The sequence below is a fragment of the Ammospiza nelsoni genome, chromosome Z (genome assembly GCF_027579445.1).
Source record: "Ammospiza nelsoni isolate bAmmNel1 chromosome Z, bAmmNel1.pri, whole genome shotgun sequence".
NCBI classification, from domain to species: domain Eukaryota; kingdom Metazoa; phylum Chordata; class Aves; order Passeriformes; family Passerellidae; genus Ammospiza; species Ammospiza nelsoni.
The window spans coordinates 87,454,126-87,478,144 of record NC_080669.1 but is presented as its reverse complement, the minus strand read 5'-3'; the positions used below and the strand labels follow the sequence as shown (position 1 = coordinate 87,478,144).

The 24,019-nt window shown below is 48.8% G+C and overlaps 1 protein-coding gene across 1 annotated transcript; it reads right to left on the bottom strand.

Annotated features, from left to right (window-relative positions):
- Positions 1 to 233: 233 nt before the first annotated feature.
- On the bottom strand, positions 234 to 10,127 carry LIPG (lipase G, endothelial type). The gene is made up of 10 exons (XM_059492992.1): positions 9,975 to 10,127; positions 9,687 to 9,859; positions 8,539 to 8,718; positions 7,885 to 7,996; positions 6,536 to 6,760; positions 5,909 to 6,151; positions 5,315 to 5,435; positions 4,509 to 4,727; positions 3,370 to 3,462; positions 234 to 1,804 (listed from the first exon to the last, which is right to left on the bottom strand). Exons 1-10 carry the CDS (start codon positions 10,054 to 10,056, stop codon positions 1,783 to 1,785), a joined length of 1,470 nt encoding a protein of 489 aa, XP_059348975.1. The 5' UTR covers positions 10,057 to 10,127; the 3' UTR covers positions 234 to 1,782.
- Positions 10,128 to 24,019: the final 13,892 nt, after the last annotated feature.

Genomic DNA, 24,019 nt, shown 5'->3' with positions numbered 1-24,019 from the left:
CATGGGAATTTAGGCTGGAAATTAGGGAAAACTTCTTCATGGAAAGGGTGGTCTTGCCCTGGCACAGCTGCCCAGAGCAGTAGTGGAATCCCCATCCTTTGAGCCATGAGGATGTGGCACTTGGGGACAGGAGTCAGTGGTGGCCCTGGCAGTGCTGGGGACAAGTTTGACCTCAGTGTTCCTGGGGGGTCTTTCCAACCTAAGTGGTTCTGTGATCAATAACAAGACTTCACTGATTTTTACAAAGCCCTTTATTTTTGATCTCAAGGCTCATAAAAACTGTTACGCAAAACCAAAATGTTTAAAATTCTACATATATACAATATGACAAATAAATTATGTTTTAAGTCATACAAAAACCACAATATACAAATAGGGCTTTGAAACTTCTCTAAGTATGGCATGGCAATAACTCTGCAAAGCCTTCTGTTTTCGAAGTCTTTGCACAAAACCATGAAAAAAATATCCCCAAATGTGCTTGCTTTGGTTGGAGTGAAGCTCTACAAAAACTGAAGAGATTTGCAGGCCTCAGAAAGACTTGCTAAGATTTCAGAACTCAGCGCACCACCTGGCAACACCATTATTGAGATTGCTTTTCTGCAAGCCAAAAGCTCAAGGGTTGTTATACCAATTTTCCTTCCAGAAAGTACAAAAAAAAAAAAAAAAAGGAAAAAGAAATAAAAGCCAAAAGCAAGCAACCAAAACAAAACCTATTTCACCAACTGACAAGGTCCACTCTGCTGTAGCAAACAGAACAGCTGCAGAGTCTGTCCAACCCAAAGCCAAGCCAAGATCACCTGGGACCAGGGAATCCAACTGGGGTGTTGTGACAATTGAGGGCAGGATGTTTGGCACTCAAAAATAAGGTCTTAACTATGCATTGGTGCTACGACAGCTTCTGAGCAGAGGTGAGCACTTTCTCAGAGGTTAAATGGAGTGGTGCAAGGCTCTCCTGAGGCAGCACGGTGCATTGCCTTCCTCCATCCCTGTGGTCAGAACAAGGGCAGCTTATCTTTGCCCCTTAAAAAGGGATCCCCACATGGGACTGGGCAGCCCCACTGCAGACACTGACCAGGCACTGAGGAGCAGCTGCCACGACCACCACCTGCACCATGTCCTGCCCCAGGCACAGGGAGGACAGAGCTCTGCCTCCTTATCAGGCCATATGTCAGGAAAATAGACATTTTAGTATCAGAACAGATTATTTTTAAGGCAAGCAAAGGACAACTTGAAGTTAAGTGGCATTGTGCTTATCCCCAGCCCTTCCCTGGACAGCCCCACACACCTGACCTGTGCTGGTCTCACCTTCCCAGAGCCCACAGTGCTACAGGACCATGGTAACCCTACCCTAGGTGCTAATTTGTTCTTGGCAGCTCTGTCACCCACAGTCTGATGGGCAGTTAGCACGGTTATTTGTCTTCTCAACTCCACTGGCAGGCAGACCAGAAGATCATTGCTGAGGTCTCAGTCTGTGAAGATCTCATCCATAGTCCTGGTTAATGGGAGCAGGGAAGGGAAAATGCAGTGTGTAACAGGTCAAGGTAAGGTTAAATGCGCAAACCAGGCTCCTCGGGAAAGGGAAAAATGGAGTTTTAGTTATTTTACGTCTAGGACCATGGTTCATCAATTGCTCCTCAGTTTCTTGCATCCAATCCAAGATGTTTTGTCCTGAAGAGCTAGTTTCTTTAAGTGCTGCCAAGCCAGGTTTCTCCCAGAGCATCTTGCCACCTGCGTGGTCTTCATGCATCTAGGTTGCTTGGTTGTGAGTCTTTAGGGAAGCCTTCAGAGCAGATTTGACACAGACCTGGGGAAAACAGACAGCAAAAAAGACACCTAGTTAAATGCAGAAGTTAAGAGGAGTAAAGAAGGATTTCTAAGAACTCATGCAACGCCAAGAACAGGTTTGGACGGCACAGGCTGGTGTTTTATTCTGCCAAAGCTGCACTTTGCCCAGTAGCTACTCAGTGAGAGCCTGCAGCAGACATTATGCAGGCTGCAAGCAGAAATTACAGGGCTTGAGCTAGACCCTGCCTGTGCAGCTCCATTTGGGATGGACAGATGTTTGCAGGCTCAATCTCTAAGGAGGGAACTATAATATTGCACTGACTTGGCAGAAACAGAGAGCTGAACAGCAAGTAATCACTCATGATTTCTGGAAGGAAGGATCATTTCCTAGAAAAAATGGTGTGCTGCAGCTGAGCTCAACTCCTCTGCCTCGTGCACAAGCTGTACTGCACAAGAAAGGAGGAAGGGCACATCTGCCAGCAATTCAGTTTTATGGGGGTTACCAAGTAGCATATCAAAACAACCTTTTATTGTACCTGCAGGAATGTTTACTCGATATTTCGAGACTTGTGGCAGAGCAACAAGTTCTTGCACAGGGGTTTCATTCACAGAATTGTTTGCTACCGTGCATAGCACAGCTTGCTGGTTTCTGCCAAACCTGGAATGGGACCAGCTCGCATTTCTGAGCTGAGTTCTGTGCCCAGGAAGGCTGTGCTAAGCTCGACTTCCACGCAGCTCTGCTAGCCCTAACAAGCACTTCGTCCTCTGGATTAGAAGCAACAAAGCTCCAAGTCTACAAAATGAAATTTAAGAGAGAGCAAAAGGCTGGGCTAAATCCAAAGGAAAGTATCATTTAGTCAAATGAACAGGAATTAATTCAAAACATGACCGGAGGCATCCGAGGCAATCAGGTTGTCACTGCTGGGACCAGACTTTCTGGAAGTCATGCTCTGAGGACTGTTGTGTGTGTCTGGGAAGTGCCCCAGAGGTTGAAGAAGCCTGAGCTGCTTTGGCAGTGGCACTCTCCTGAAGCAGAGGAGATCAGGAGGCCTGGAGATGAAACTGCAGGACTCGGCTGTAACACCACGGCAACTCCTCACCTGAATCTTCCTCATGCAGTTGAGCTCAAAGTTTAACCAAGTGATTTCTTGGCAGCTCAAGGTCTTCCACCCGAGCTTGAGGAAATGCCCTGCACTTCTTCCAGCTTCCTCCTGTTTTACAGGGCACTTAATGAATGACTCTTAGTTACCTTTCCACTATTGCACAGATCTGGGGCTTGGGTGGCACCTGACTTTAGCACCTACCAAAATCAGCAGCAAGGAATGTGATACACCTGTTTGGCTATAAAGATGTAAAGGTACAATATGACAATCCAAGGTCAGAAGGGAGAATAATACCACCTACTTAGCAATAGTAGGTGATATTAAAAATTTTAATCTGATAGGTGTGAATCATAGGCTAGGATTTCTTATCTTTTTTGAAAGAAAAAGAGGTATCAGGAGCTAAAAATACAATGAGAAGGTTCCACTCATCCCAGCCAAGCCACATGCACCATACAGAATTTCTCTTGACTGATTTCCATACCTTTTCTGCCATTCCTCTGTGCACTTCACAAACCAGAGCTCTTTGCCAGGAGATATACTGGTTAGCTGGGAGTCCTCCACACAGAAAGCAAACCTAGGAGGAGGAGGACACAGAAGTCAAGGCACTTGCTGTCTTATGATTAACAATTAGCAGGTAATACGGACTGCAGCTTATTCTAGGACAAGTTGTTTGATTAGCCATCCATCCCACAGAACATCTTGATACACCATCAGCCCCTTGAGTTGCTGTTTTATTTCCTACTTCAATACTTTAACTGGGGATCTTTGCTTCTGCTACCCCTACATTTCATAGAAGCCAGGATGCAGAATACCTTACAGATGACAGGTGATGCTTATTTAAAGCACTGAGAAATGTGGGAAATTATCAATGTCAACTGCTGCTCTTTGACAGATCTGGGTTACCTTCAGAACAACATTAACAGAAGGTGTGGGAGTGCTGTGCTACATGCTTGGGAGCTTTAACAACTTTTGGATGCTCAAGTACCTTTCCATTTGCAAAGAATCATACAATCAGAGAATGGTTTGGGTGGGACAGGACCTCAAAAATCATCCCTGCCATGGTAGAGAACCTTCCACTAGAATTCTATGGTCAGTTCTATGATCCAGGGGTATGGGTTGGGTTTGGAAAGGCCCTTAAAAAAATCACCTAGTTCCAATCCCCCTGCCAGATCCCAGAAGGAGCAGTGCAGATATTGAGGGGTTGGTGCCACCATGTTACTGGTTGCAGTTTTAGGCCCTGTTGGTTGTACCAAATCAGCACATTGAGCCTATAAATAATAGCCATGACCATCCATCTTTCAGTACTTTTGGTGCTCAGTACTTTAACATCTCAGGTACAATCCAAACCACCTTGAAGCATGTTAATTTAGTCCCAGTGGACCCCACAGTATCAAAGTAAATCTCCAAATCTGCTCTGTGGTGACCAGTTTTGCTTAAAGCCTGTTTGCAGCCTCATGCTGGACAGTAACCTGTTCTCCCAAACCACAAGGGAGCAATAGCTGGTGACACCAAAAAGGAAGGCAGCCAGGATACCAACTACATTCAAAACACTGGGTTTTTTTCCTTGGCTCTGGGTTGAAGTTTCAGGTCAGTTCACATGCAGCCTAGCACAATTATTACCTCTGCTGTGTTTCCCCAGATTTCACACGTATTCGTCTGATGTGGAGCTCCTGGGAGGAATTCACAGGCCTGTACCAGTAGCTCCTGAGCTCTTTCCAGAGATCATACCACGACTGAGACGTCCCCTCCCAGGTGAGCTTTATTTTCAGAAGTTCACCCATGTCCTCCTCAGTATAGACCAGGAAGGTGTTGGTAGCGTTTAAGCCAATTAGATCAAGCCTGGAAGAGAGGCAGAGACTTGGCATTTTTTCCTTATGGAAGCATGCCAGGTGCTCCTTTGTTCCATGCCAGGAGTTTAACAGAGCCCCTGCAGCTTATCAAGTGCTGCACGTTCAACTGTCACCAGTTAATTACTGATTGCACTGACGGGAGCTCAGATAGCTGGCTCCACACAACGCAGTGTGTGCTTAGCTTGGCCATCCTTCCGTAGCTTAAAGGTGAGGTTTGTGCCTGCTCTTTCCTTTGGGAGAGGCTAAGGGAGGTCAGCAGTGCCTCCAGAGACATTTCAGACTGTGTCCAAATGGTGGGGGGCAAAAACAAACCAACCAACCAAAAAAACCCACACACAAAAAAGCAACGAGCCGTGAAGGCTCACATGGGACTGGGCACATTAAAGTGTTCCCAATTCGTCCAGTAATAAGTTATAATTAAGCTACTGAGTGAAAAGCTTTTTGGAAAGGTGATGAAGTGAGGCTGCTAGGCTGGGATGCAACGCCAGTGCTGGCAGAGGAAAAAGAATTCTGCTATCCTGTGTAGTCCCTGTGGCCTTCGTACTTGGGTAAAAACACAAAGGGCAGTTTACTCACATTTCTAAAGAGAGGGGCTCAGAGTCTCCATTGGTGCCGTGGAGGGTGACAGAGAAGGTGGGATCAACTTCTCCCAAGTCCTTGTAGCTGAAGACGTGCATTTTCATCTGGTAGTGGTAGACTGGAGAGAGAGAGAAGAGCAGAGTCGGAATCAGCTGTGCTGAAAGAAACATCGCTCAGCACAGCTCTGCTTGAAATAGTGTTGGCTAGCAAAGACCAGACCCTTCCTTTAGTGACACAGCTCTGATCACTTTTTCCTGCCCTTACTGATTACAAATTTGAGTTTTTTTACACAACAGCAGTAGCAGGCCCACCCTGGGGACAGCTCCCCAGACCTTACATTGCTCTGAGGCTGAGTTCTGCAAGCACGGCAGGTGAACCGCAGCCCTGCTCAAAAGGCAGAGTGTTGCTGTGGGTGGATTCCACAGGGAGGAAGGAGCACAGTGATGGCACAGCACAGCAGTGCAGGCAGGTGCAGAACAGCAGAACAGCAACTGGAGCTGCAAAGCTTTGGGGAGATGCTGCTCCTCCGCCTCTGCCTCCTTCCCCACACCACTCGGGGAGGCCGCGCTCCTGCTGGGAGGGGAGGCGTACCTTTGAAGGGCATGTCTGCCCTGGTTTTCAGGTACATCTTGCTGTTCCTCTTGTGCCGGATGCGGCGGGCGTTGTAGCCGATGCCGTTGCAGCGGTTCTTGCGGCAGCTCAGGCAGATGCCCTTCTTGAAGCGACTGGAGTCGGTGCACTGGAACGCGAAGCTCTGCTTGTCCTGGTTCACCAGGGAGTCCACAAAGAGGTGCACAGACCGCTCGTGCTCACATTTGACGACTTCACCAATTGCTGGAGAGGCAGAGTTGCAAGGGATACACTTGGTTTAAGCAGCTGTCACCCCAGCAGCCCATAAGATAAAGTGAGCTATGCCTTTCTGCAGCCCAGCACAAGCTGAGGAGGGACAAACTAGAACAGCAGCAATTCAGGAGGTTAGTGGGAGATGCTCTCTTGGTCCCTCCCATGAAGAGCTTTTAGTCCCAGCATAAGACCACAGATCATGATCAGGTGTTGGAGTGAGAATGTGCTTCATTGCTAAAAGCATCTATAGTTTCTAGAAACTATCTCCAGAAGTACAGACATTTTAGAAGGAAAAAATGGTTTTCTTTCCATCAACCCAAGTCTATTTGTGAGAAGCCTACACTGACCAGAGGCAAAAGATTAAAGAGAACTTACTGCCATAGGCAATGGCTCCCAAGACATCACTTAGGCCACAGCCAGGCTGGAAGTCTCCCCCGTTGGGGTAGATGTCAAGGTGGCCCACAGGCATCTGGATCCCAATGCTAACACCCAGTGTTTCCCTGGTGTAGGTGTGAAGGACATCCACAAAGTTGGCATCATCGGGGGAGAGGCGCCTGCTGGGGTCCACTCCTTCAAACATGGGGCCAGCAGGATCCAAGCCTGAGACAGAGGCAGAACACAAGGGGCCAGGTAAGAAATTGGGCTATTTCATACAGAATATAGCCAGAAGCCTGCTGCTGGCAGGTCTCCTCACCACCTGACACACAGACAGTCCCAGCCCCATTGCTGGTACTGTCCCTCAAGATGTCTTCACCACGGGCTCACTGAGGGGACAAATAAAGATGCCCCTCTCCACTTTTGGGGCAGCACAACCCAATAGCAGCACCATGATCAGATTGCCTGTTGGAAGCAAAGAGCCTTCACCAGGTGATGGTGAAGAGATGATTCAAGAGGCAGGTCCAAACACCAGAAGAGATTTAACACCCCAGGAACAGCTAGCAGCAAAGCTGCCTCAGTGACATTTAGTCTGTTTTCAGACTGCACATTTGGAGCGACTAACACAATTGAAGCAGCAGCCAAGAAATACCTGCATTGAGATCCCATGATGGGTTTGGGATGCTCTGTTAACCCCTGAGCCTCATCCCCAGCCAGAAGCTGCACTCCAGAGCATTTCTACAACTTGACTGTTAGATGATTTTTTTTTTCCCTGATTAATTAAATACAGACATTTATTGCTAGGCTATGTGGAATTATCACTGCCAGTGTCACATGTAAATCCTTAATGCAACTCCTTGTACTATGCCCTAAGTCCTCACATGTTGAAATCAGCTTTCCTCGGGAGCTGGAAGCAAACTCTTCACATATTTCCAGAATGAGGGTTTAGATTTGATTTTTTTAATCAGACATTCTGTGGGACAAACAGCACCCAATAGCTCTCACCTCCATTAGTTTATGAGCTGTAATTACAAAAACACTATCACTGAGAGGAATAGCATTTAGATAGTAAGAGCTTGAGCTGGACTTGTTTTGAACCTACATTTAAATTCAAACAAACCCAGGACCAGTTTGTCCTGGGTAAGGCTTTTACATTGAAGCCTTGCTGTAATTGATGTGAGGAGACCTGTGCTTTCCACTGCTGCCACAAGCAGAAAACTTGTCATTTCTGGAAGAATAACACCAAAACAACATTGTAGCAACACAGGAAACGAGCCTCTTCGGGGAAACTCACTGCCAGGAAGAGCAAGGGAGAGACTGCTTGAAAAAGTGCTTAAAAAGCCACTTGCCTGTAATTCTGCCTATAGTGCCACGGACGTGGTTACCAGCAAAGCCAGCCACGTGGGCACCCAGGCTGTACCCAATGAGGTGGACATTCTCAAGCCTGAAGAGGGGGTTCTCCTGCAAGGAAAAGAAAATATGAGAGTTTGAACCCCTCTCTTCCATGGCATCTGGGCTGCTTCTGCTTGCAGGAATATAAAGTCCAGTTCCAAGACGGGAGTGGTGGGAGGGGGCAGATAAGCACGCTTCGTTTTGTATTTCATCAAGACAAGCGGAGCGGTTTGGATGGCACCTGTGGTTTACCCCTGTTCCAGCCCCAGTTATGATATTCTTTATTACCAAGAATAAAACTTTCCCCTGGGAGTGCAGCACCACGGACCTCTCCTCCTTCCCCTTCTCCTGCCAGGCCCGAGCCCACATGGCTCCGGCAGCGCTCCCAAACCTGAGCTGCCCTTCAGCCCCACTGACCCGAGCGAGCCTCACCCGCGGCAGCGCCTCCAGGGAGGCAGGGCAGCAGCACTGCAGCTGCGAGCCATCACCTGGCCAAGCCCTGGGCTGGGTGTTGCAGCACAGCCTGCCCTGCTGGTGAGCCTCGGCAGCCTTGTGCAACAGTCCCTCGGTGTAAGAGCGTTACAACAGAGGCTGCTCTTAGCTTGCACTACCTGTAACCAGTCCAGAAACCTCGCTATGGTTTTTCCAACAATCTGCGTGTTGTTCACGGCATCGGTGTAGAGCTGGTGGGCAAGAGGGAGCCAGTCCACCACGACTACGTTGGCATCCTTCTCCCTCTCCTGCAGAGCGGACACCAAGCTGTCAAGCCAGGTTTCAAACATGCCACTCATCTGGAAAGAGATTCAGGTGTCAGTTTCCAGCTCGCGGGACCAAGATGACACATCCACAGTCAAGTTATTAGCATGTCATTTACATTTGCTGCTCCAGCTGCATGCTGCTCCTCTGCAAGCCCCACTACCTCTCAGCGATGCAGCAAGAGCATGCATGCAACGGAGTAAGAAAAACAGGTTTTGAGAGACTCTGGCTGTAATTACCCACTTGCCTTCTAGGGCAGGAGGGAGAGGCATTCGTTACGTGCCACCTTATCTCACTTTTTCTCAAGAAATTCTGATGGATTGCAAAATTATTCACCAGACCTGGCAGCGCAGTTTGCATTGGCACTGACAGAGCTGATAAGCCCCCTGAGTGCCACACACTCAGCCTTACCAAATGCAGAATTAAAAACCTTGATAAAGTCTGTGTGCCCTCTTGTTTCTTTATCAAGGAGTGCACATAGCAGACTGGGCACTCAGCTACGGTTACAGAAGGGCTATACACGTGCCTGTCAAGTCAAGTGTCACATTCGTAGTGGTCTATCAGTTGGATTTTAGTGCTATGTTCACATTATACAGCTAGGAAGTGATCTTGAGCAGTTATGAATGAGTTGGGTGATTTCAGAGTTTCTAAGCCTGACCCCGAACACTTTGCTCCAGAGATCTCAATAGAAGTGCATCGTTTAAGAGACCATTGTGCTCAGAACATGAAAACTTTTCCCAAATTCCTATATTCACAGAATTCTAAAAAGGTTTGGGTAGAAAAGGACATTAAAGATTATCTAGTTTGAACTCCCCTGCCATCAACAGAGACATCTTCCACTAGACCAAGTGATTCAAAGTGCCATCCAGCCCGGCCTTGAACACCTTCAGAGATGAGTCAGCCACAGAAATTCCTGAAAATCAATATTCTGGAGCCATTTGCAGGGCAGTTTGCTCTCTCTGAGTGGGCAGACTAAGCATCGCCCGGGATTTCTCACACTTACCGTCCAGCCGTGAATGATGAAGAAGGTTTTAGCTGTCACGTTGAACTTGCAGTCCTCCAAGCACTGCTGCTGGCCGATGGCGAGCGCGCAGCCATCCTCACCGGCGTCCGGCGAGGAGCGGAGACCGAACTTCACCCGCGCCTTCTGCGCCGGCACACGCTCCGCGCTGCCGTCTGCGAGCCCGCGGGAGAGAAGGGTCAGCAGAGCGCCTCGGAACCCGCCTGCCCCGCCGGGGGACGCGCCCGCTCCCCGGCTGCCCCGCTCCCGCGTGGGACCGCGCTCACCCACCTCCCTCCGCGGGCAGCGCCGCCTCCGCGGCCGCGATGCAGCAGGACACGGCGCTGCACAGCAGCAGCAAGAGCCTCCTCATGGCTCGGCAGCACGGACGGACGGACGGACGGACGGACGGACGGACGGACGGACGGAGGCTGGAGCGGGGAAGGGATGAATGGATGGACACACGCTCGCGCGGACGCGCAGCGGCGCCGCTTTTACAGTGGCACCATGGGGGCGGGGCCAGGCCGCCGCTCCTATTGGTCACGCCTTCCGTGACGTCGCGATAGTATGAATGGGAGGCCACGCCCCGCGTGGGCGGGTCCCCGGGGGTGCCCAGGGCTGGCGCCCCGAGGGACGCAGGGGACATTGCGGGGGGGGGATTCACAGGGGATCCCCAGGGCTGGCGCCCCGAGGGACGCAGGGGACATTGCGGGGGGGGGATTCACAGGGGATCCCCAGGGCTGGCGCCCCGAGGGACACAGGGGACATTGGAGGGGTTGGTGGGAGCCACAGGGAGTCCCCAGGGCTGACACCCCAAGGGACACAGGGGACGTGCAGCCCCGCGTGGGGAACTGGGGGTGTTTGGGAAGGGGGCTCACTTTGCTGACCGCTCATGCTGCACTCCCACGTGCCAGTGGGGTCTCTGCTTTTTCAGCTCCACCAATGGGAACCCCCAGAACTTCCCCCGTTGGGCCCTCTGGACCTAAAGGGCATGAGATGTTACCTGAAGGGCATTGCCCAACTTGCAGCCCATCACCTTCTGCAGTAACTTATTGAAATCATGAGTAATTTTGAACTCAAAAATTTACCATTTATTTATTACTTGTTTATTACTTGTTTATTTACCAATTGCTGATGCATGACAAGTTATTTCACTTTATACTGCTGCTGTCCCACTACACTGTAAGAAGAGATCATGCTCTGAGAACACTTTATTTTCCTGCTCTCTTCTTCATCCCCTTCCTCAGCCCCGTGGCTCCCCTTTCTCTCCAAACTCACGGAAGAAAGCAAGGACAAAGCACCAGGGCAAAGAAAAAAGGTGCAGGCCGACGATGGGCAAAGATGAGAAGTGTGGTGTCCCACACCTAAGGTGAAGGGAGCACCCAGGATTTGTAGATGCTCATGGTCAAAACGAAAGACAAACGTCAGAGGATCTGCAAAACCTTTAAAGGTTTTTGTAGAAAATGGCATGCTTGGCATGGAAATTGGTGTGTTTGTTCTTGTTTTGTGGTATAAACATGATGGATGGATGGATGGATGGATGGATGGATGGATGGATGGATGGATGGAAGAAACAGGATATCATGCAAAATCATGCACAGGAATTTCTTTAGCCCTTACCAATAGACACAAATGGAGAGAATTAATCAATTCATCTGACTTTCTGGCAGTGCTTTCTCAGGGCACTGAGTTTATACCCCACATCTCTGTGAGGCTTCCTCAGTTCAGACACCTCCTGACTCCATGTGGATTGGCAGATTGTCATTGTAGGTCACTTCCAACTGAAATACTCCTATTCTATTCTATTCTATTCTATTCTATTCTATTCTATTCTATTCTATTCTATTCTATTCTATTCTATTCTATTCTATTTCCTCATAGCTCTCATATGTGACAGGTTGTGAATGGGGACTGCTGCTCCTCTCCTCTTTGGGGATCACCCCTAGAACCTCTTCATTTCTCACTTTGCAGGATGAATACATGTTCTGAGATCTCCAGAGACTGGAGATGATGCTCATGGTCCTCAGGGAGCGTGGGATTGAGCAAAATGTCCTGAGGATGTAGCTCTCCTCTGCAGCTGTGTGGTCCCTCTCGAGGAGCAGCATCCTGCCAGCACTGACCTAAAACAGAGAGGACCTAAATTTCTCAGCTGCTGTCCACTACTGGACTTACTCCTGCAGGAAATGATTCAGCCAAGCCTCATCACCAAACACCTCATCATTTAAAAAATTTCTGGTGCCAACAAACCCCTTGCAGACTGCTGACCACCACGACATTATCGTGGTTTAACCACGAGATCTTCTCATTCTCCTTCTATTGTAAAGCTCCTGCTTTTGTCTGTGCAACTGCAGGCTCTGGGAGGGGAGTCCTGCTCTTTGCCTCTGGCTTCCAAGAATGACAGTAGCAGTGAGAATAGCTTAGCAACAGCGAGGAAAAAAGCGCATCAAAATAATTCCTGGCTGCATCGGCTGAAGGGTGATGATCATCTGGGGAGATGCTCAGGGTCTGTTGTGATGGGCATTGCATCAACTCACGGAGTGTGGCTCGGCACTGACCTCTCTGTAACCCTTGTGTCCTGGGGGGAAGGAGGATCCCACCCAGAGCTGCTTGGAAAATAGCAGTTCGTTAAGCCAAATAATTCTAAGGGAAAATTCCTAGTTTTGATTAGTTTTTCACTGGAAAAGACCTCACGGCTCCCAGATGGAATTTCTGGATGTTGTAGTAAGTAATAAATAATAAACCAGGGTGAAAGGATAGTAATCCACTTTAAAAGACGGAAGGACACTCAAGAGTTCCTCAAAAAAGGAAGCTCCATAGTTACAGCACTTGTAGGGATGTTGGAGGCTTTACCTCAGCAGCTGGTGTGAGGGGGCAGTGCCTGTGGAGATAGTGGCTGTTCTTGGAGGTGCCTTTCTGGCTCTCTTCCTCTCTCCCTGGCTCCATTCCTACGTGATTTCCTAAAGGTCTCAGTTCAGTCCAAAAGCAGAAGAGGAATGTTTTTGAAATCATGAGTGTTTTCATAGGAAATAGAAAAATGTTTCCACTCAGCTGTAGTCACAAGCTCTTTGCAGGTGGGTGCTGGGTGGCTGAGTCTGGTTTCTCCTGCAGCACCAGACATGGTGACTCAGAGCACAGTCATGAAATGTGGAGGTAGAAGGTACATGAGAGGAACCAAGCTTCTTTCAGTAGCAAAAAGCTAAAATCAGTATGGGATGTAAATTAGGATGCCCAAATATTTAAATGTCTGAAGTCTGTTGGTGCTCTCAGGTAAGGACTAGACAGGTTTTACAGCAGCAGAATTTAATCTGAGAGGTTTCCACACCTGTGCATCCATCAAGGATGGATGGATAGATGCACCTGTGCATCCATCAAGGATAGAAACTTTTGATGCTGTTTCTATACAAGAAGAACATCACAAATGTGGGTTATGGTCAGTGTCTTCTGCAGGAGTTCAGCATCCCTGACAGAAAGGACTTCGAGGAGACTGAAGTCAGAAGACTTCTGTAAAATAATTGTCATTAATGCCTCTCTTCCCCTGTCTTTAAAATTAGCAGGTAGACACCTGCTTTCCTTGCAGAAATGACAATACCGTTAAAGATCTGAGCGTTAAAGGAAAAGGGAAAACCCTTCATCATCACACTACCTCTTTAAAAACCTGTAGAGATAGAGTAATTCTGGTGTGAGTGGTGCTGGAGATAACAAGGAAAACTCACAGCCGCCTTTTGCATTAACAGCGTTGCCAACATTGCATCCCTCATCCTCCCATGGATGGCCTGCAGTGGAAATGCAGCAAAGAGAGAGGCCCAGGACAGAGTACCACTGCTGATACGAGTGGCTGCAGAGGGATTTGTACAGTATTCCCATGGCTAAGGTTGCATCCTGTTGTGTTCACATTGCTGGGAAGGCACAAGTGGAACACTTGGCCACTCCTGTCAGGGAAAAATTGTGATTCCTGGGCTTGTGAAGTGGTTAGTGAAAACAATGGCATGCCACCCAGAGTTAAAGATGCTCCTATTAAAAATTTTTCATCTGAACAAGCTAAGAGAAATGTCATGACTTTAGGTCAGATATTCAATATCAGGGAATGCATTTAGAAACCTGAGAGTGTTTTACCCACTTTTCATTCTTCCTGCCTGATTCTTCCTTTCTCCAGTGAAAGAGCGAGTAGGATTTGCAGGATTAGAGGAGGGGAGAGAAAGGGATCTGTCTGGGGTTTTTTTGTTTGTTTGTTTTTGTTTTTGTTTTTGTTTTTGTTTTTGGTTTTTAGTTATAAAACAGTTATTACTTTCAATTACAAAACACAGGCAGTATAATCCAGTGGCATTGATGCTAGTTTCCCACACGGCTCCTCCAGCCTAGTTTGTTTCTGAGATGACAAAGGAGGACAGGTAGCAAACAAACTGAGAGAGGAAAGGGCTGCTCGGATGGCAGCAGCCTTGAGGTGTGCTGAGCTGGGGCAAAGGCCTGGGAAGGATGGGGGTGCAGAGCTGACCGCACCCCAAGATGTCTGGTATTCTGGAGAGGCAGCTCTCCAGTGAAATATTATCCCAGGTTAATCCTTGTATCACCCTGTGCCAGCTCAGCCCTGGAACTCTTGGTTTGTCATCATCCCATCACACCACAATTATTTTATGCTTAGTGCTTGCTGCAGTGGGGGGGACATATTATTTCTGCAGCACAGTTTCTGCTCTGGTTGGTTTTGCTCTGAGAGTGTCAAACTAGGGTGAAAACAGGCCATGGTATCTTTGTTTCACAGCCACTCCTCACCCCACAAAGTTCCACCTTCCCTCCTCAGCCTTTCAAATACATCCCCTCTGTGAACACACTGTATAGGACCAATACTTCATACCCCTGTGTAGGTTGGTTTGCTTACAGAAGAGGCTAATCTCCAGTAGGTTATGAAATCAGCTCACATGCTTCAGTGGCCTTACCCACTATTGATATCCCGGTTCGATCCCCGTTGAGCTCTCTTTGTTGGAGGTAACCCCTTCTCCTACTCCTTCTAAGCTGATTTCTTAAGCCACCTCATTCAAGTCTCACATCCCCATGGTATTTAGATGTAGTAAAAATGACTGGGGGGAAAATAAATGGCAGCCAGTGAGCCCACTAAACTGTCTGACTATTAATGGTCCTGTTAGTTGCAAATTTACTTTACCACAAAGCCCCCAGCATGTAATCCTTAGATGAATGCCTTTGATTGTGAGGGAATATTTACAGCTGACCCTGCCAGCAGTCTGCAAACCTGCAATGGGCCTCCTGTCCCACATTAAATCCGCTGGCATCTGTTCCTGGGTTCTTATCAAACACATGCTCTGTTGGTGCAGTGTTTGGGCTGCAGTGCTCGCGGATATGGTGGGCCTTGAAGAATAAATCCCCGCATTCCTGAGAAATGCTAATTCTTGTGAACGTTGTCACACAGGGTTACAGTTTGTACCTGTCTCCAGGCATCGCCATCCACTGGGAGGTTTCCAGGAGGCTTTGATCCCTGCGGGCTGCCCCCTCCCCATGGGGGACCATGGAGACCACCCTTCACCACAGACAAAATTCTTCTTCCTTCTTCAAGCTTCTGCTGTTTTCCCAGATGTATATATGAGCAACAGGAATGATTTTTATGATGGTTTTTATCTCTTTTCACCCCTGCCCATGTCTTGCATGAGTCCCTGGGTTGCTGTGAGTGATCCTGCCCTCCTTTATCCCCATCAGGGCTGCACAGGAGCTCAGGCTGGAGGCCAGAGAGAGCTCTGTGTGTCCTGACGCCTGTTTGCCGTGCCCAAGCAGACAAGTGGAATTCAGCTTGTCATTCCCAGCATGTCTCATGGTCCTTGAGACGGATCCGGGCTGCTAGGCTGCTTTGTGTCAGACAGAAGGCCCGGTGGTGTGTGGTGGGCCTGCTCCATCCCCTCTGCAGACAAGGATGCCTTTAGGTCTGTGCGGAGGAATGACGTGTATTTCTCTCTCCTTACGCTTTTAAGCAAAATTCAACATTTTCCGTCCAAGCTGGATGAATGCAGAGCATGTCTGGGCTTGAACATGGACTTGCAGCCAAGTCCATTGGCAGTGCAGAGGTGTTGTGGATGGCCAGAGGGATATTCTTCTGCTCCTTTCTGAGGTTCTGTTTTGGTGGGACAGGAGAAACATCTCAGAAGTTTGTGTTTACTTGATCCTTCAGCTGGCAGGTAGTGAGGCCCCAACAGAGCTTCTGCTTTAAGTCTCCTGCATCCAGCAAAGAAAAAAATGCTAAAATAAGAGGAGCCTGGGACTGCTAGAGAGTCCAGAGAGGAGATGGTAGGGCAGCTGTTTGATTTAGGGATTGCTTTAGAGTGCATATCCTTATGTAAAAGCCTTTTCTTCAAATCTGCAGGAACATTTGGCCCAAGTGTGGAGTGGATGTGGTGACACCACCAGCGAGGTGCACCCAACACTCAGCTGGGCTGCAGCACCAGCAGAGACTCTGAGAACTGGCAGAGCAGGCAGTGGCCCTCCTGCCCACTGAGATGGGTCTGTTGGACTGGACAGAGTTATGGCTTTGGGATTAGTTCTGTAATTAGCAGGTAAAAAATCTTGGAATTTGGCATTTTGGCAGAATAATGAGTAAGCTGACATCTCTTTCTTTTCTGAAAACTCTCCAGACTAATGCCCAAACCAGTTGTCTGGAGGCAGGTTGGAAAGGGCTTGGAGCAACCTCATCTAGTGGAAGGTGTCTCTGCACATGACAGGGGTTTTGGAAACAGGTGGATCTTTAACTTACACTCAAACCCATTCTATTATTCTATTATTAATTTGCAGCGCTCCTAAATCCACTTTAAATCTATCTCAGGCTTTCAAAACTGATTTGTAAATCTGGATGGACATCAAACCCATTAAACTCTGAGCATGCCACTCCACTTCCAGTGGCCACTGGAAAGTAAACAAGTTTTTTATTAAAACCAATTAATTCTTTACTCACTTTAGCAAAGCCCTGTAAAAACATATATTAGTTCTCACCATTATTGTTAATTTGTACCCAGGCTTTATGGCTGCAAATATCAGATAATTGTTTCTTCCTGGGCAGTTGTTGTGTAAGTTACAGAAATTCTTCATCTATTTCTGGTCCTGATTGCTGATTCAGCTGGTGTTTAGAAGATGGCAGTATTTCACTGCGATTCACACACTGAAGAGGAATCGTATTTTAAAACACAAACACAGACTTTACGCAGTAGCCTTTGTGTGAAGAAAAAGGGTGACAAACAGCTTGAGGACAGGAATAAGCTGCACAAGATGTGGCTGTGTATCACCGAGGTCAGTGTCATTTGCTCTCCAGCACTCTGTTCTTCCTTTACCCTACCCTTTGAACTATTTGTCTTCTGCAACCCATGCAGAGTGTAGAGATGGGATCTGCCAGAGGTAGGGGAAAGCCTCAAGTCACCATTGGAAATACAGGGAGTCCAGTGCTTTGTCAGATGTAGGCTTTACTTACACCAACAGTATTAGTCATTTTGGTTTTCACCAGGTTGCACATTTTACTTTGACAACTCATTGGTTATCGCATCCCTGAATCCAGTCTTATTACTCAATGTCTCCATGAAAAGGACACCTACAACACCTCTTTTCAGAGATTGCAATGGGATGATGGGAGGCTGGTCCTCATCAGGCTCTGTTTCATCTTCTGGCCATTTATTCCTAATTGCCTAACTTCTCTCATTTATTGTGTTTATTGAGTGTGTGGAGCTTATTAGGAAGAGTCAAAGGCTCTCTAATTAATCAGGAAGAGTTTGGGGCATTTCTTAGTGCCTTGAACTTATGTACCTGTCTGTAATGTAGATACAGCAGACATTCATCCCAGAACTTCCCAGTCCGGACAGGCAGAAAGACTGCAGTGAGGGCAGGGGAAAAGCAAAAGGGCTTCCCTGTACAGGTCAGGTACGCCCTGGGCTGCATCACCAGCAGTGTGACAGGCAGGTCAAGGTGGGGCATGCTGCCCCTGTGCCCCTGGGCTCAGGTGAGAGCCCACCTGCAGAGCTGCCCCAGCCCTGGCTCCAGCAGCACAAGGAGCTGGAGCTGCTGCAGCCAGTGCAGAGGAGGCCACGGAGCTGCTGCCAGGGCTGGAGCCCCTCTGCTCTGGAGCCAGCCTGGCCCAGCTGGGGCTGTTCAGCTGCACCAGAGAAGCTCCAGGGACACCTCAGAGCCCCTGCCAGGGCCTCCAGGGGCTCCAGGAGAGCTGCACAGCCCCTGGGGACAAGGCAGGCAGGGACAGCCCCCAGGCAATGGCTCCCACTGCCAGAGGGCAGGCACAGATTTTGGCACATTGGGAATTAGGAATGGCTGGCTGGGAGGGTGGGCAGGCCCTGGCCCAGGGTGCCCAGAGCAGCTGTGGCTGCCCCTGGATCCCTGGCAGTGCCCCAGGCCAGGCTGGAGCAACCTGGGTTAATGAGATATATCCCAAGTCATGGCAGAGGGGTGAAATGAGAGGGACTCTTCCAACCCAAATCATTCTGGGGTTTTCATTTTATTATATACTTTACAGAGCAAGGGTGGCATCCCCTAAGCAGAGGCCTGCTGGGCAGGTAGGGAGCAGTAGCAGCACACGTCCCCAGTCTGGGATATGGGTGCAGGACCCATCCCACTAATCAGCTCCCTGAAGGGAACTCTCCTTGTGCACCTCCTTGTGCCTGTCCTTCCGTGCCGTGCAGGAGGCAGGTCCAGCACCTGAGTGAGTCACGGGGCTGCCGATGGCCGAGGCTGGACGGGAGCTGGAGGTGTGCTGCCTCTAGGGGCCCCTGCCACAGCCTAGCCCGGCAGTCCCTACCCATCATATGACCTGCCCAAGCACCGCATGTGACTGGCCATGCTGCAAAGGACCAGGCAGAGCACAGGGGAGAGGCTGGAGAGGGGGAGGGCAGCGCTGCTAGAGAGGATTAATAAGCTGGACAGATAGGGAAAGCTTTGAAAGAGGGGGCTTGTGTCAGAGTTGTTGCAATAGTAAAGAGGGAAGTAGCTGGATGACTGGAAAACAGCCATGGAGCAAGATGGGAGGGATGGATGACCTCAGAGGTGACATTTGGGATGCAAGCTGTTTGCGTCTTGTAGACAGGAAGACACTGCAATCATCAGAGCTAGAGGGATCAGAAACTTGGGAAGAATTTCTTCTGATAAGAATTGTAAGGAATGACCACAAAAGCCATGCACTGAGATGAAAAATGAAGATGCTGCAAAGAGTGCTATGGACATCAAGTCCAGATGTTCAGGGCTGCTGCTTCTTGCTGTGCCATGCACAGAAAGCTGTCTGCTGGCTGAAACTTTGGCACAGGTTGATAGGCATCATGCAAGCTCATCTCCCAGCTCTGAGCAGAACTCTGCAAAGCTGGGTCCTGTCTGTGAGGATGCTCCTGTCCCAGGTGCATGCTTTTTCTGCCAGCAGGGGGGTGAAGAAGCCCCCAGAAGAGAAAAGTGAGTTTGGTTGGGGTTTATCAGCTGATCCAGAGGAGCTCCTGAGCAGGGCAGCTGCAAAAACAGCTGACAGACTTACAGAATCATAGCATCATTTAAGGGTGGAAAATATCTCTTAGGTGATTGAGTCTAACTGCCAACTCAGCACTGACACATTAATAATCACAACTATAACAGAGGGAGAGGAGGATTCTTTGATCCATTTTGTTTAGGAGATGCAGTGCAACAAAGGGAGCTTGAGGCTGTTTCACAGCACACTCAGCTTTAGAATTGGTGACAGGATTCACAGATCAAGAGAAGCTGAGGCTGGAAAGGGCCAGAGGAGGCTTCCCACAGCAACCCCCTGCAGCTCAAGGCAGAGTCAGCTGGAGCTGGTTGCCCAGGATATGTCTCTAGCCCACCTGCTTCAAGGTTCAACCATTCTCTTTTGTTTAAACAGAATTCCCCATAGTTTAATTTGTGACTAAATTGTGGTCAATATCCCTGATTTCAGGGATAATTTAGCTTTCATTAATCAAAAGCACATTTAAAGCAGTTACTTATTGGTTATAATCTAGGCAGGTTAAGGCAAATATAAACCCAGGAATTAACTTATCCTAGAAAGTGTTTGTGATCAGGCAGTTACATGATGCCTTTATTCACTCATCATGGAGATTGTCCATTCCTGGCCATTAAAGTGAGGAACAAGCAGTCATAGACCTCCACAACCTGCGTAAATGGGTTTGCTGTCAAAAACTGCACTGAATAAACACAAACTTTAGCTACAAGGTTATTTAATCACACAGGAGGTTTGTTTTACCAGTGATTCCGTCCTTGCTGGGTGTGTAGGGGGTGGATGAACCCATAGCTCTGGACAACATGCCAAAAAGTTTAGTATTAAGACTACATCACCGATTGCTGTGCTTTGTTTTTTCCTTGTTTTGACTATGATCCTGGCAGGGAGGTCACCACCAGCGTCACCTGGGGAAGGTGCTGTGGCTACTGCGTCACGCTCCAGCAGCGGTGATGGCGAGCACAGATATTCAGCTGTCCTGACGCTGAGCTCCTCAGCTCTTTTCTCACCCCTGCTCTAGGTACAGCATACACATGACAAAAATTATTTAAACAGGATGTGCAGCTACTCTCTCCGTGTAAAGAATTGCCCGTGTTTTAGGAAGACCCTGGGGAATCAAAAACATTTCATTTGTTCACATGTTTTAGATGAGGCACTTAGGGTGAGTTACATATGTAGGTACAGATATATGCTCATAAATATATGCATACAAATAACTTACCTCCTTAAGTAAGACACTCCCTGTGGAAGCATCTCTCCTTGAAAGTCACAGGGTGGAATACATAACATAATTGAGCTCTCCAAGTGATCAAGACAGAATTACTGATGCATGATGAAGGTCAGTCCATCTTTTGGAGGTGTGTTTCCCCCTTTTCCATTGAGTGACAGGACACAGGGATGGCTTCTCACTGCCAGAGGGCAGGGACAGATGGGATATTGGTAAGGAATTGCTGGCTGTGAGGGTGGGCAGGCCCTGGCCCAGGGTGCCCAGAGCAGCTGTGGCTGCCCCTGGATCCCTGGCAGTGTCCCAGGCCAGGCTGGATGGGGCTGGGAGCAGCCTGGGACAGTGGGAGGTGTCCCTCCATGGCAGGGGGTGGGAATGGATGGGCTTTGAAGTCTCTTGCAACCCAAATCGCTCCATGATTCTGTGATTCTATGAGCTTGCTCCTGTAACTCATTGACTGGGTCAGTAGATTTCAAGATGTTTGTGGAAAACCCTTTAGCTGGAGAACTTGCCTACCATGTGTCCAAACGCTGCTGTGCTGCTGACTGTGGGAGGAAAAGGCAAACAGTGGGGTGAGATGTGCCTCTGGAGGAGCCAAGCATGTGGGACAAGGAGGGCAGGAGACTGTAGGCTGGTCAGCAGAGAGGATTTCACAGAAGTACAGCCAGCTGTCTGATGGTTGAAAATCCTCAGTGTTTGCAGCATTCAAGCTGGTTTCAATTTAAAATGTCTTTGTCTTCAAGATTTTCTGCTTAAACATTAGGACAAGGAACTATTTGTTTGCAATTTCATGAATGACAGTTTAATATCCCCACATAACCCTTGGACTCCAAAAGCTGGGTCTCTAACAGAAATGCCAAGATATCTTACAAAAAGATTTGAGGAATTGGCTTCCATTCAGTGCAAAGAACAGGTCAGGCCCTCTCCTGTGGAAGAGCAGATACAGAGTGTGTTTTGGTGAGCCAGAGCTAAGCTTGGTCAGTCAGCCCCAGTGTTCCTGTGTGTTGCAGGGTTTGGCACAGCCCCTCCTGTGGCTATCAGCCCCTCTGCTAGAAGTGACTGCCCCAGGTGTGTGCTTGAGCTGAGTGTCAGGCTGGAAGGTGAGCAGGAAGGTCCCCTGGCTGGAAATTAACTACATGTGGTTTTAGAGCTGCCAAAAAGACATAACCCCAGACAGAGAAAACATAACTCCAGCCAGTCACGGAGCTCACCTGTCCCTCTGGTCAGGAGGGATGAGGACTGTCAGGGACATTGGCTAATTGTCACATTTGGCTGCCAGTAGCACTGATAAGGCCTCTTGCTCACTCACAGCTAAAGACACAAAAGGACTTATGTGATGCAACACTCAGTACCTCAATACTCCCCACTGCCTGCTGGGCCTTTCCACAGCAGGATAAGGGATACAGCCACCTTCCAGCCCAAGGAGCACAGCCAGAGGAGAGAATCATAGGATCAGTGAATGGTTTGGGTTGGAAGGGACTTTAAAGCTCATCCAGCTTCACCCCTGGCATGGACAAGGACAGGGGTCCTTGTCGATCCAGGCTGGTCCAAGCCCCATCCAACCTGGCCTTGGACACTCCCAGGGTTGGGGCAGCCACAGCTGCTCTGGGAAACTGTGCCAGGGCCTCCCAACCTCACAGCCAAGAATTCCTCCCCATCTATCCCTGCCCTTTGGGTGGTGGAAGCCATTCCCTGTGTGCTGTCCCTCCAGCCCTTTTCCCAAGTCCCTGGGCAGCTCTCCTGGAGCCCCTTTAGATGGCTTTGCTTGGAGCCTTCTCTTGTGCAGGTGGACACCTCCAGCTCTTCCTGGCTCCAGAGCAGAGGAGAGCAGAAGCCTCTGCTGCCATTGAGATCCACCCTCCACAGGAGGATGTTCCCAGCAGGAGCTCCCAGAGCACAAAGCAGAGGCTCTGTTGGGGTCCAGGCACAGCTGGGTGTTTGCTGTCCATACCTGCTGGGACAGCCAGGTCCCCCTGGGCCTGCACAGCACAGGCACTGGGGCTGGGCAGTACGGAGAGGGGAGCAAGAGGGATGGCAGCAGCAGAGCCTGAGGGAAAGCCCTGTGGATTTGTGGATTTGAAGTTCCAGTACAATTAGCAGGCACTTGCTTCTGATGCAGGAGTCTTCAAGAATACAGTTTTAGACTCACCTGCCTGAATTTTCTGCTTAGTATCTGAAAGCCACTTTGGAGTTAACTCATATAACCCAAATATCCCAGGCAAGTGGTGCAGTGGGGGAAAAATGCAGTGAAATCCCAACTGGGGCACAAGCTCAGCTGCCTCAGCCCTGATCCCAGCACCAGGAATGTGCTAGGCTGCCCATGAGAGCTCTTGTCAAGCTCCCAACAAAGCTGAAAACATCTCAGGAAAGGGGTCACAGCCCCAAGGCTGCCAGAGTTCCAGGGGCATTTGGACAATGCTCGCAGGGATGCACAGGCTGGGATTTTTGGGGTGTCTGTGTAGGGCCAGCAGTTGGATCCCATGACCCTGGTGAACCCTTCCCAGCTCAGGATATTCCATGATTCTGTGCTAACCTTCCACCACTGTAAACCTTTAGAAGCTGAGCAAAACAGTTCCACCTCTGGGGAAACAGAAAATGTATTTATCTTGGGTTTGATTGATGAACACAGGTGACAATCCCCATCATGTGTCAAGTACTTGTGTTTCACACCTCTCCTCCAGCTTTCCTTGAACATCTCCTGGCTTTTGTGCACTGCTCCCAAGAAGCAGCTGTGTGTAAAGGTGCTTCCCACGTAAAAACCCAGCAGAAAACAGAGGAAGGTGCAGAGGGAAGGGCAGAAAGGATGAAGAAGAGTTGCATTCAGGAGTGCTCAGAGAGGGGATTCCCACAGTGTGGTGGTAAGGCTGTGGGAGTGTTTGAGGATCCCAGGTTTAGCCAGTTTTAATTTATTGTACCTGAAAACTTAGTGCTACATACTGCGGCTGCCCCTGGATCCCTGGCAGTGCCCCAGGCCAGGCTGGATGGGGCTTGGAGCAGCCTGGGACAGTGGAAGGTGTCCCTGCCCATGGCAGGGGGTGGGATGGATGAGCTTTAAGGCTCCTTCCAAACCATCCTGAGATTCTACAATAAAGAGAAGAAATATCTGCCCACACCCCAGCATGTTTCAGGCTTTAAGATTAGTGCTTGAAAGTTGCTTGGAGACTTTGCAGAGAGCTTCCCCAAAACCAAAGGAAAGGGCACATTTTAAGGCAGGTAAATGGAGAGCTGCAGTAACAACTAGAGCTCTTACGGTTTTTAGCCAGGTAAACATTTGTGATAGCTCAAATATTTTCTTCTTCCCATTTGGGTAAAACCCTAGCTGCAGAGCTTTGGGGCTTTTTAGCCTTAACAAGGGATCCAAAACCAGCCTCCTATTCATAGGATTTAGATGGTCAGCAAGTTCTTCCTCTGCTTATTCCTAAACTCAGAGTTAAACCCAGACTCTCATGCTGGGGAAGTGCCTGCACACCAGATTACTGCCATCTCAGGAATATGTCTCTTTTTTTCCCCCATTCTGTCATTTTTTTCTCAATGAGACTTTTGGACTTTTGCTGCACCACTTTCAAGAAATATTTTGCTTTTACTGAGCGGCTTCCCAAGCAATTCTAGTCGCAAATGCTGCCTTAAATGGGA